Source organism: Ovis aries, chromosome 1 (genome assembly GCF_016772045.2).
Source record: "Ovis aries strain OAR_USU_Benz2616 breed Rambouillet chromosome 1, ARS-UI_Ramb_v3.0, whole genome shotgun sequence".
NCBI lineage: Eukaryota > Metazoa > Chordata > Mammalia > Artiodactyla > Bovidae > Ovis > Ovis aries.
In genome coordinates this window covers 269,020,247-269,033,981 of record NC_056054.1, presented here as the reverse complement: position 1 = coordinate 269,033,981, position 13,735 = coordinate 269,020,247, and the positions used below count along the sequence as shown (strand labels likewise).

Sequence of the window (13,735 nt, the reverse complement as noted above, 5' to 3'; positions counted from 1 at the left end):
ATGCCTGTCCTGTATCCTAGTATTGGTATTGCCCTGTATCCTAGTGATTAAGTGGTGTATATAGTTAGGTATTATTTTACAGAATTAAGAAAGAAAAGATCTTTGTGAGTCCAGTGTGTACTTCAAAACTAGCTGATAAGATTCTGTGATGTTGATTTAGGCATTGATGGTCCTCTGGTGTATGTTTAGAAAAACATAATCATAGGGAGCAAAGTAACAGCTTAGTTGAGGGGTAACAATTGTAAAGTAGACCTTACTCTTCAAATAAGGGTCCCACACTTGCTTTCAGGGTCTGTCACTTTCCACTTCCCCAGGGTTGAAAATCGTACCTGAGAGGTGACAAATAAACGTGACAGTAGAGGCATCTATGCGGCATGGAGTGCTTTGTGGGGGGAGGGGGTGTGCTGGGCAATTCCTGGGGCCTTGGGGGAGCTGGGTGTGGTTCTGGGCAGCACGAAGCTTCTCGTCATCGCCCCGGGTGCAGCCGAGCTCCTCTTACGGGGACTCACGATATAGGACACTTGGCGCTTCCAACTTCTTTTCAGCACTATCACCTATATCCAGAAAATTAATCTATGCATCTGTCCTATCCTATTACCCCATTTTATAGTTGAAGGCCACGTTTGGCTCAAGGTCGTGCAGGAAGGCGGTAGAGCCAGGACTCTACCAGGCGTTTGTCTTGTAAAATTTCTAACAGGAAAGCTGAGAGAATCGCTGGCAGGCCCAGTCTGACCCAGTCTGGCCACGGTCGTTGACTTACATATTGTCTCTTGCTACTTTCATGGTGTAAGAGCAGATCTGAGCAGTTCCCACAGAGACCATTTCAACCTGAAAAGCTGAAAATATTTCCTACCGGCCCTGTCTTTAAAGGTTGTACACCTGAGTTTTACTCTCTTTTCTACCTTTTGGTATATTACATGTAATATATTACACCAGGGAAGATGGGGATTCCCCTGGTGGTCCAGTGGCTAAGACTCCAGACTCCAATGCAGTGGGGCCCAGGTTCGATCCTTGATTAGATCCCACGTGCCCTGACCAAAGAGGACATGTGCCACAGCTAAGGATCTCACATGTGGCAAAGAAGATCCCATGCGTTGCAACTAAGACCGGGTGCCACCAAATGAATAAGTATTTAAAAAAAACAACACACTTCTGAACTGGTTCAGCATATAAACAATCCGCACAAATGGACATTTATAAAGACCTATTTATTCATTTATTGATTTCTCTTTATTATTTATCATCCATCCCACTTTTCCTCCCCTGAGATCACAGAAGACATCGCAGAAGGGTTCACAAAATTAGCAGCCATTTCCCGGTGAGAACTTGAAAGGGATACTTTGATTCTTTTTTCTTTCTTTTGCCTGCTTAGGGATATTTGTGACAGTGTAAGTGTCTGCCTGGTGAATCTGGGATAGCAATATAAATGGGTGGAGCTGTGAGTGAGCTCACCACTGCACAACTTTTTTCTTGGAAACAAACTCTCCATGACAGCCCTTTGCATCCAAGGGCAGAAGGGCCAAGTACATGGGGGTCTCTGTTCCTTCTTCTGGACTTTTGCGGGCTTTGGGTCCCCCCAGGTCAGTTCTCACCCACCCTGGGCAGCAGGCATTCAGGAGGATCTTGTCCCCTCCTCTCTGCTCACTCAGTTTCCTGGCCTGGATTCTGGACAGGACTGTGACTCCAATTTTCATCACTCCATATGCGGTATTGGGCCCGCCCTCCTTCCTGTGCACCCCGTTCTTTGTGTCTTCCACAAACTTGTTCATGAGCCCCACCAGCCCCTCCTCCGTGATGGTCTCACTCCTCGGTTTCTGCTGCAGTTTTTGATGGGCAGGTTTTAAAAGCTACAAAGCTCACTCTGCTTGACACGTGCACCACTCTGCCTAAAACACAATACAGATCATTGCCTAGAAGGGTGAGCACAAACATGATGAATACCCAATTTGCTGGGGTGTTGGATCTCAAACTTCCATTTGATGGCCAATTACCAGTTTCTGTGAGATTAGTTAAGACTGCTTATACAATAGAGGTACATGAAACAGCCTGTTGGCCTGTCATAGCCATGATGTCTAGGATGATAACAGAGAAAGAAATGCTCCAATGGGGAGGTCAGTGTCCAGATTTACTGGTGCCTGGAGGGTCTGAGCACAGGCGGTGACATCCTCTCTTAGCTCACTTATCCCAGATGCCTGTAAGGTGAAGCTACATGCTGTCAAGACTACTCCTGCTTGAAACTTGACAAGGTCAGCAGAAGCCCTGGGAACATCTATGGGATATGGTCATAGGACGTGGTGATGAACTGAACCTGTTGAACATGGCCAGGCGCGGGGTGTGAAGGGGCTTTTTAAGCAGAGCTGACCAGGCTGGGGGCCAGCAGTGGTGGGATAGCATGGGATGGGGCGGGGGGGGGGGGGGGGGAGTCTGTCACAGTCAGAAAAGCCAAGGACTGTGTTCCCGGGTCCAGTGCTGTGACTACTTGAGAAGGAGGCCCTGCCCCTTTCCTTCCTTCCTAGGAGGGGCCAGATGTTCCAGAAGGTTCCTAATGATCACTCCTGATTGCACCTCTTGCTGGTGCAGCATCCTGAGCCAAACCAGGACACAACCCTTTTTTGATCCCACCTCTGAGATACACTGTGGTTTGCAGGGTGGAGTGGTGAACGTCCTCCAAATAAAACTGCTTGGTGAATGGGACTAGGGATTCCTGGCAGAGGAATGAAAATCATTAGAGGTGCTACATGCATGTATGTGTAGGTCTCCAAAAGAGGAAGGAGTACAGTTATTATCTTGTGCTGGCTCCATCAAGCCTGCAGAATTGGAATGGTTGCTTCTTCCTAAGATGCAATGAAATTACTTAGGGTAACTGCTTCGAACTGTGGTGTTGGAGAAGACTCTTGAGAGTCCCTTGGACAACAAGGAGATCAAACCAGTCCATCCTAAAGGAGATCAACCCTGAATATTCACTGGAAGGACTGATGCTAAAGCTGAAGCTCTAATACTTTGGCCACCTGATGCAAATCTGACTCATTGGAAAAGACCCTGATCCTGGGAAAGACTGAAGGCAAGAGGAGAAGGGGGCAACAGAGGGTGAGATGGTTGGATGGCATCACTGACTCAATGTACATGAGTCTGAGCAAGCTCCAGGAGATGGTGAAGGGCAGGGAAGCCTGGCGTTCTGCAGTCCATGGGGTCGCAAAGAGTTGGACACAACTGAGCAACTGAAAAACAACAACGACTACTTCTGAGGACATAGCTCTGCTTGCTCTCTTGATAGAAACTCAGCTTGTTAAAGACTTTGGTCCTGTGATTAGACTTTCAGTGTGGGCAGGCTACCTGACTCTGTGGAATTCAATCTGTCGCATATGGAAGGACTGTTTATGAAACTTTTACTGTGTTCAGGGCCATTGACAGGAATGTTGTATTTAAAAGTTACATATCCCTAGGTTTGTTGAAAATGTGTACATTTTGATTTGTCTTAGGTCATAGTTAACAACTGGTGTATCACCTGGGCTTTATTTTTCTGGAACTAAGGGTGCGTGATCATTGTGATTCCACTATCCGTTTCCAAACTAGCAGGTGTGATGCTGACTGTTGATTTAAACATTGATGATCCTCTGCTGTCATATGGTGTGGGGTGTAGGGGGAGGAGGAAAATAACAGAATAGTTGAAGGCCTACTACAGTTGTGAAGTCAACCTGACTCTTCAGGGAAGGGTCCTGCCTTTGCCTTCAGGGGCTGTTGCTTCACCAGGGCTGACAATCAGAGGTGGACAGTGACAGGTAACCATGACAGTAAGGGGCATCTGTACCACATGGAGCTTCTGTGAAGAGGCGATGTGGCGGACAGTCTTTGGGGCCTTGGGGAGCCGGATATGGTGTTGGGAAGTGTCAGGGGACGTTCAGCTTTAAGGGATCCAATATATTATTTTCTTCTTTTGTGTGCCATTTCTCAAGGACTCTATTCCTTATCAGTTCCTGGAAAACAGGAACGAGCAAAGCTGCACACAGTCCTCAGGACTGAGATCATGAGAAAAGGCACCTGCTTGGATTCCTTTCAGTGACTCCCTTCAGTGACCATTTACTTAAAGGTAGTCTATTCAGTTATGCCCCTCTTACTCAGGATATGGAATGCTTTCTGGCCCTTTTAAGATTGTTATTTGCTTGGCCTTGTTTTTGCTAATTTTTTTTACTGCCTAAAGCTGCCTTGTATGAAGATATATAAACGTGCACTTCTGCAAATAAAGCACCCTTGTTTCACTTGAGACTTGGATCCCCTGCGTCCCTCTTCTCATCAACTCCAGTCCCCAGGTCCCAGTCTACAAAGACCGTGACAGGGAAGCAGGAAGCTGGCCTGGGTGCAGCTGGGCCCCTCTTTCAGGGGCTCATGATATAAGATACCTAGCACTTCCAATCTATTTTCAGCACTGTCATCTATATCCAGACAGTTAACCTTTACAGTACCACAATCCTATGACAGTTCTCATTTTATAATTGAGGGGATACAGCAGATGTGGGATTTTGCTCAAGGTCACACAGGAAAGTTGCAGAGCCAGGCTTTTTTGGTTCAAGATGTTTATCTTGAAAGATTTTAAGTAGAAAGTTGAAAGCATAATAATGGATACCCATGTGTCCTCCCAACTAGGTTCAACTGTTATGAATATGTTACTCTAGTTATGTGTTCCACTTCTGTGTGTATTTTGCATAACCGTGCTAATGTTGCAGACTTCCTGACACCTCATCCCACAAAAATGACACATTCATCCTGAAGAGATTTGACAGTGATCTCTCATACCCACTCATGCCCACCCGTTCTCAATTTCCCCATTGTCTCAGATTCTTGTAGGATGTTATCTTTCATACCAGCACCCCCTCACATTTCACATGTAAAATTGTTTTTTTCCCAGTGAGTTTGGTGTTTACAGGCACCAGAGCAGAGGTTTTGCCCTCATGGTGTGGTCCATGTCATCCTAGAGGCTGGTCAGCTAAAGCTGGCAGACCCAATGTGGCCATGCTCATCGGCTTATATATTGTCTCTGGCTACTTTCTTGGTAAAAGAGGGGAGGTGAACAGTTCTCACAGAGACCACTTGAACCCGAAAACTAACAGTATTTCCCATCTGGCCCTATTGATGAGAATTCTTTCCCCAAGTAGTACTCTCACTTTCCTTGACCTACATTTTGGTCTATTAGACTTCTGAGCTGGTTCGGCATATAATCAGTTGGAACAAACAGACATTGATAAAGAACCATGTATTCAGCTATTAATGTTTATTGATTATTTGTCATCCATTCTTCTTTTATTCCCTGGGATCACATAAGAAATCACAAAAGATCTCACAGAACAGTAGCCATTTCAAAGTGGCTTTGAAATTTACATAGAGGTAGGCATGCTTGATTTTTTTAATGAGGAGATATTTTGAACACTGTGTTTTCTTAGTCTAATCAGGACAGGTAAGCAAGTGGGGCCTATGGGTAGAACTCAGGCATGAATTGCCATTTTGCAACTTTTTTCTCATGGACAAACTGTCCATGGGGCCCCTCGGCATCCGAGGGCAGAAGGGCCAAGTACACGGGGGTCTCTATTCCTTCTTCTAGGCTTTTGGGGGCTTTGGATCCCCCCATGTCGGTTCTCACCCACCCTGGGCAGCAGGCATTCAGGAGGATCTTGTCTCCTCCTCTCTGCTCACTCAGTTTCCTGGCTTGGATTCTGGACAGGGCTGTGATGCCAATTTTCGCCACTCCATAAATATTATTATCCGGCCAGCCCTCCTTCCTGTGCACCCCGTTCTTTGTGTCTTCCACGAACTTGTTCATGAGCCCCACCAGCTCCTCCTCCGTGATGGTCTCACTTCTCAATTTCTGCTGCAGTTCAGGGCTGCAGCTTTCAAGAGCTTTGAAGCCCCATCCACTAGACATGTTCACCACTCTGCCTAAAATGCAACACAAACCATTACTTGGGAAGGTATGTATGAGAATAATGAATACCCAATTTGCTGAGATGTTGGACTCGATTCCCACTGGAGAGCCAGTTACCAGTTTCCTATGGGACGTAGAGGGTCTGGGGATTAGAGGCAGGTGAGCCTAGATCTTGTCAGAAACACTGCAGTTCGGACTCAGTCAGACTCACCTTGGGGTTTCATTAGAGGCAGGAGTTCTGTGCATATATCCCGGGTCCCAAAAAAATTTGTTTTCATGGTCACTTCTGCCTTAATTGGAGTTGGCGTGGGATCACTAACTTTCAGAGCAGAAAAACAAAACAAAACAGGATTAATAAATATAAGCCATACGGTAAAAATGCTTACTTGATACAGTATTTTTTCCTGTGAAATCTGTTTTAGTCTAAGAGGTGGGTGGAGTTAGTGAACAGTATTGTGCCAGTGGGAATTTTGCGGTTTGATGTGTGCTCAGTCCCGTCTGACTCCTAGGGACCCCATGAACTGCAGCCCTCCAGGCTCCTCTGCCCATGGGATTTTCCAGGTAAGAATACTGGAGTGGGTTGCCATTTCCTTCTCCAGGGAAGAAGCCGGTTACAGTTTGATAATGCTGTGTATTTATGTAAGATGGCATCATCAGGGGAGACTGAATGAAGACAGCTCACACAATCTCTCACTGTACCCCTCTTTACAACTATTTATTGGTTTCAAAGCAAGTTAAAGATTTACCAAACTGGTCCAAAGTTCAACGAAATCAATACTGCAAAAATCCCGGGCATTGTCCTTAACACTGATACCAAAGCTATTGCAAAGCCTTCTTGCTGGAAAAGCTTGTAATCTCGGAGGACCTGCTCTCCCTGTGACCTCCAGCCTAGGGAGGGGGTTCCAGATCCCACAGCGGAGGTTCAGGCAGTGGCCCCGCCCCGCCCGGTCTGGCTTTCTCCACAGTGGCTGTATCCCCGCCAGCTCCCACTCACGCGCGAAGGCGATGGCCGCGTTGTTGACCAGCACGTCGAGGCCCCCGTACTCCTTGAGCAGGAAGTCGCGCACGGCGCGGATGCTCTGCAGGTCGGTGATGTCCAACTGGTGGAAACGGGGGCTCAGGCCCTCGGCCTGCAGCTGCTGCACGGCCGCCCGACCCCGCGCCTCGTCCCGCGCTGTGAGCACCACGTCCCCCGGGAACCGCCGACACAGGTCACGCACGATGGCAAAGCCAAGGCCCTTGTTGGCCCCAGTGACCAGCGCTATGCGGGTGGAGGACGACATGGCCGGTGTGCAGGGCCCTTTGGAGTAGAGCTGACAAGGCTGGAGACCGACGGAGTGGCGCGGCGTGGGACGTGGAGACCCGTCACAGTCCAGAAGGCAAAGAACTGTGTCCTAGGATCCAGTGCAGTGACTAGTTAAGAAGGAGGAGGCCCTGCCTTCTATCCTCTTAAGGAGGGATCAAATGTTACGTAAGGTTGCTCAACACCACTCCTGGCTCCACCTCTTTCCGCGCTTACTGTATTCTCAGTTAAGCCAGGGCACAGCCCTGTTTTTTTCTTTAAAATTTTTATTCTATGTTGGAGCATAGGGCTTCCCTGGTGGCTCAAAAGGTAAAGATCTGCCTGCAGTGCTGGAGACCCGGCTTTGATCCCTGGCTTCCGAAGAGCCCCTGGAGAGGGGAGTGGCTACCCATCCAGTGTTCTTGCCTGCGGAATCCCACGGACAGAGAAGCCTCCTGTGCTACCATCCGCAAGGCGGCAAAAACTCTTCACAAAATTAGCAGCCACCTCCCAGTGGGAACCTGATGGGGATACTTTTGATTCTTTTTTCTTTCTTTTGTCCGTGTAGGGATATTTGCGAAGGTGTAAAAGTCTGATTGGCAAACCTGGGATAGGAACATAATCAGACCCATGGGTACAGCTGTGAGTGAGCGCACACACAACTCTTCTCTCGAAAACGAACTGACTGGAGCCCCTCGGCATCCGAGGGCAAAAGAGCCAAGGGGTCTCTGCTCCTTCTTTTGGGGCTCTTAAGGCTTTGTGACTGCCTCCACCCTTGTCAGTTCTCACCCACCCTGGGCAGCAGGCATTCAGGAGGATTTTCTCTCTTCCTCTCTGTCCACCCACTCAGTTTCCTGGCTTGAATTCCGGACAGGACCGTGACGCCGATTTTCCTCACTCCGTTTATATTATCGGGCGCGCCCTCCTTCCTGTGCACCCCATTCTTTGTGTCTTCCACAAACTTGTTCATGAGCCCCACCAGCTCCTCCTCTGTGATGGTCTCACTTTGAAACTTCTGCTGCAGTTCAGGGCTGCATTTCTTTAGAGAGCTGACACTGACAGAGCTGGATACATTCACCACTCTGCCTAAAATACAACACAAATCAGTGCACAGAAAGGCGAGCACGAGAAGGATGAATCCCTACTGGGGACAGGACGGACCTCTTGAAAGAGGACATTAGGGAAGGAAGGGAATGTACTTGGGAAGGGGTTCCTCAATGAGTTTTATCTGTTTTATTATTATAAGTAACATGATACTTCTAATGTTTTTAAAAATTAAGCTATATCTAATTATTTTAGAAATTACAGGAATGAACTATTTCACTCAAACTCAATAAGTAAGTCATGACCAGAGGAAGAAGTCTGTGAACCTATTACCCAGCATGACTTGTGAAAATTATTTTCAAAACTGAACTATTTAAAATCTCTGGAAATGGTCCCGAATGTGTGCAGCAAGTGAAGAAACATTTTTTTTCCAGACTCTCCAATAACTCAGGTGAGAACAGAAATAATCTATTTCAACCATGACTGCTCCTTCCTTACCTCCTTTCTGACCATAACAACGGAAACTTCACTCTGGGATGATGCATCTGAGACGCAGGGCTCCCTCCCTCCCTGCCCAGGGGCTGTGGTATCTTCCCACCAGGCAGATGACATCAGTGTTTCTCATCCTGTTCCTCAGCTACCTGCTGCTGAGGTTCAGTTCCTGGCAAGTGTATCTCGGAGGTTAGGACTTCCTTCTCCAACCCAGCCCTCACTTGTGGGACCAAGGCTGGGCATCCTGAGAATGCTGGAGCCTAGACTGCCCTTGTTTGTGAGGCAGAAATAGCATGCAAAGGGAAGTAACATGCTGGGAAGACCAGGGGCTACAGCCCCCTCTCCCAGCTCCTAACATAGGAGTGTCATTGAAAGAAAAGTGAGAGGGTAACAGGTAGGAGGGTAATTATAAAGGAAAGAAATGGTATGGACCTAGCAGAAGCAGAAGATATTAAGAAGAGGTGGCAAGAACACACAAAAGAACCGTACAAAAAAGATCTTCACTACTCAGATAATCACGATGGTGTAATCACTCACCTAGAGCCAGACATTCTGGAATGTGAAGTCAAGTGGGCCTTAAGAATAATCACTAGGAATGAAGCTAGTGGAAGTGATGGAATTCCAGTGGAGCTATTTCAAATCCTGAAAGATGATGCTGTGAAAGTGCTGCACTCAATATGCCAGCACATTTGGAAAACTCAGCAGTGGCCACAGGACTGGAAAAGGTCCGTTTTCATTTCAGTCCCAAAGAAAGGCAATGCCAAATGTTCAAACTACCACACAATTGCACTTATCTCACATGCTAGCAAAGAAATGCTCAAAATTATCCAAGCCAGGCTTCAACAGTATGTGAACCCTGCCAGATGTTCAAGCTGGTTTTAGAAAAGGCAGAGGAACCAGAGATCAAATTGCCAACATCTGCTGGATCATCAAAAAACAAGAGAGTTTCAGAAAAAATATATTTCTGCTTTATTGACTATGCCAAAGCCTTTGACTGTGTGGATCACAACAAACTGGAAAATTCTGAAAGAGATGGGAATACCAGACCACCTGACCTGCCTCTTGAGAAATCTGTATGCAGGTCAGGAAGCAGCAGTTAGAACTGGACATGGAAAAACAGACTGGTTCTAAATAGGAAAAGGAGTATATCAAGACTATATATTGTTACCCTTTGTATTTAATTTCTATGCAGAGTATATCATAAGAAATCCTGGGCTGGATGAAGAACAAGCTGGAATCAAGGATGTCAGAAGAAATATCAATAACCTCAGATATGCAGATGATACCACCCTTATGGCAGAAAGTGAAGAAGAAAGAGCCTCTTGATGAAAGTGAAAGAGGAGAGTGAAAAAGTTGGCTTAAAGCTCAACATTCAGAAAATTAAGATCATGGCATCCGGTCCCATCACTTCATGGCAAATAGATGGAGAAACAGTGGAAACAGTAGTGGTTCAGTCACTAAGTCGTGTCAGACTCTTGGGATCCCATGGACTGTAGCCTGTCAGGTTCTTCTTTCCAGGGGATTCTCCAGGCAAGAATACTGGAGTGGGTTGCCATTTCCTTCTCCAGGGGATCTTCTCAACACAGGAATTGAACCCAGGTCTCCTGCATTGCAGGCAGATGATTTACCAAGTGAGCTATGAGGGAAGCCCCACTGAGGAAACACTGGCAGACTTTATTTTCTTGGGCTCCAAAATCACTGCAGATGGTGACTGCAGCCATGAAACTAAAAGACGCTTACTCTTTGGAAGAAAAGTTATGACCAACCTACACAGAATATTCAAAAGCAGAGACATTACTTTGCCAACAAAGGTCCGTCTAGTCAAGGTTATGGTTTTTCTGATAGTCATGTATGGATGTGAGAGTTGGACTATAAAGAAAGCTGAGCACAGAAGAATTGATGCTTTTGAACTGTGTTGTTGGAGAAGACTCTTGAGAGTCTCTTGAACTGCAAGGAGATCCAACCAGTCCATCCTATTGGTAGGACTGATGTTGAACCTGAAACTCCAATACTTTGGCCATTTGACGCGACGAACTGACTCATTAGAAAAGACCCTGATGCTGGGAAAGATTGCGGGCAGGAGGAGAAGGGAACGCCAGAGGATGAGATGGTTGGATGGCATCACTGACTTAATGGATGTGAGTTTGAGTAAACTCTGGGAGTTGGTGATGGACAGGGAGGCCTGGCGTGCTGCACTCCATGGGGTGGCAGAGTCGGACACGACTGAGAGACTGATCTGAACAGGTAGAAAGGCCAGGAGTCCCCAGGTGGTAAGAGGAAACAAACTGCAAGTGGCAGACTTTTTTTCCTTCTCTACAGAAAATTAAAAGAGGCATCTTTCAATTCTGTGCTGAGGACAGGTGGTTCTGCCTTGAGGTAACCAAGGGGTTTTTCTTATGGAAATGTTTTTCTTAGGCTGTGTCAATGAAACTATGTATTTCCTTTGGAATTTGCCTTTCTTCAAATGGTGCCGCCTGTTGCCGGTGGGGGGAGGCGGTGGGGGGTGGGTGGATGACGCACCTCTCGCCACGCTATCTCAAAAGTGCATACGGTGTGTTAGGGGCCTGGTGAAACTCCTGCAGCCTTGAGGTATCTCTCCTATCTGATTAATAGCTTGCTAAGAGACAAAACACCTTGCGAAAAACTAGCAAGAAAGCACTCTTTCTGTCCCCTTCTGAGTCTATGTCAGAAGCTTGCGCTATCTCTATTATAGTTCAGTAAGACTTTGCTACATAAGAAGCTCCATGTGTCAAGCCTCATCTCTGACCTGAATTGAAATCCTCTCCTGGGGAGGTCACGAATCCAGACATAACTCATGGCTCGCAGCAGCAACCTTTCAGACGTGTCACCATCCCTGCCCCCACCTTCAGACCTGTGGCTTAGAGATTTAGCACAAGAAAGGGGAAAAGATAGGACATAAAAACCAAGAGGTCCAAAGTTCCTCCAAAAGGATGTGATTTCTTTGAATCAGAGTGTGGGGGCTTCCCAGGTGGCTCTAGTGGCAAAGACCCCACCTGCCAAAGCAGGAGACATTAGAGTCTCGGGTTCCATCCATGAGTGGGGAAGATCCTCTGGAGGAGGACATGGCAACCCACTTTAGTATTCTTGCCTGGAGCATCCCCTGGATGGTGCTACAAAGAAAGACCGAAATGGAGGGACACGGTGCATTCATGAGTTGACAGACTCAGGTAAAATGTCAATTGTTCTCATATTGCTGTATGATTTAATGCAATTTCAATCAAAATCTCAGGACGATTTTTTTGTGTACATCCAGACTAACATTTGAAAAGTTATGTGCAATTGCAAAAGAACTAGAATAGCCAAAATACTTTTGGAAAAGAGAAATATTCAAGAATTATTATGATGCTAGAATAATCTTGACGTGGTACACAATCAAGAGAGAGGCACACCTCTGTAAATTATCAGTTGCCCATCATTTTGTGGTCAATTTTATTTTAAAAAGTCCTTTTAACAAACGGAGTTGAAAAAATGGACATTTAGGATATCTACCTTAGATTAAAGAAATTTTATTGTTACATGAAAACCCATGCAGAGATGTTTATAGCAGCTCTGTTAATAATTTCCAAAAACTAGAAGTAACTTAGATGTTGAACATTGTCCTGTTACAGCTTGGCTAATGGCTGACAGCTCAGAATTTAAAAAAGCAGGGACCACTATGATATCAGGAGGGGACGACAGAAAATGAGATGGTTGGATGGCATCACGGACTCAATGGACATGAGTTTCAGCAGACTCCGGGAGATGGTGAAGGACAGAGAAGGCTGATGTGCTGCAGTTCATGGAGTCACAGAGAGTCGGACAGGACTGAGTGACTGAAGAACACAGCTATGATATCAAAAACTGGGTCTATTCATGAGGAAAGGGAGGAGAAGATTAGGAAGAGGGGTGGGAGGGTGATGAAACCTAAACCATTACTTTTATTTCTGAACACTTAATGATATTATTTTTATATTCACTTAAAATGTACATAAATGGCTTCATACTCTTATACTGTACCACTGTACTTTTTGTCCAATGCTCATTTTCTTCCTTGTTTGAGTGAAAAAACAAAGAATGTGAAAGCTGTGCTAAAAAGCAATTAGGAAGAGACTGGTAGCTTTGACTAAATCATTTGCATCAGTAAGGTGGCTAGAGAAAGTTAAGGATGAGAGCCCTTTTTGGTTCAGAACAGACCACAAAAAGTTAGCGTTAGCCCTTCAAAAGAGCCTGAATTAACTTGGATCAAGATCAGTCGGTGGAGCAGTTTATGCTGTGCATGTGTGTGTTAAGTCGCTTCAGTAATGTCCAACTCTGTGTGACCTGCCAGGCTCCTTTGTCCATGAGATTCTCCAGGCAAGAATACTGGAGTGAGTTGCCATGCCCTTCTCCAGGGGATCTTCCTGTCCCAGGGATCAAATCCATGTCTTTTATGTGTCCTGCTGGTTCTTTAACACAAGTGCCAGCTGGGAAGCCCAATTTATGCTGTGCCTTGTTACTTTTTCACATGTCTTCCATCTCACAGTAGCAAGAAAAGCTATTAACTTCTAGGTTGGTTATAATCGATACTCAAAGGACAGTCTCTTTTTTATTCGGTATTAGCTAGTCTACCTCAATGTTGAAAATACCTACCTAGGAAGCTTGACCCTGAGATCCAAAGGTCTCTCCAGATAATAAACTCCTGAAAGTGCCTGCCTCCTCTTCCCAATGTATTCCATGCCAGCCCTGCCCACTGACCAGGTCCCCAGGGATTGGAGCCAGTCACCTGGAGCCCTCTCCCGGCACCCCACCCCCGCCCCCAAGCTCAGTGAGACTGTAGACTCCTCAAGCAGAATCATACCCTGGATTAAGTCATGATAAGATGATCTACTATAGCTTTCCCCAACAAAACAGAAGACTTCTCCCCCGTCAAAAGGCAAGTAAACCTTGCACTCATCTGAGAATATACTCCGTACTTAAATCTCCATGTACTCTAAGCTTTAGTGAGGCAAAACAAAGTGTTAAAC

At 46.1% G+C, this 13,735-nt stretch overlaps 1 protein-coding gene across 1 annotated transcript; it reads right to left on the bottom strand.

Moving 5' to 3' along the window:
* Nucleotides 1-5,251: 5,251 nt before the first annotated feature.
* On the bottom strand, nt 5,252-7,339 carry LOC101115172 (carbonyl reductase [NADPH] 1-like). Its single transcript, XM_004003399.5, has 3 exons — nt 6,909-7,339; nt 6,126-6,233; nt 5,252-5,928 (listed from the first exon to the last, which is right to left on the bottom strand). The coding sequence occupies exons 1-3, from the start codon at nt 7,195-7,197 to the stop codon at nt 5,465-5,467; spliced, it is 861 nt and encodes a 286-aa protein (XP_004003448.2). The 5' UTR covers nt 7,198-7,339; the 3' UTR covers nt 5,252-5,464.
* Between the last annotated feature and the right edge of the window lie 6,396 nt (nt 7,340-13,735).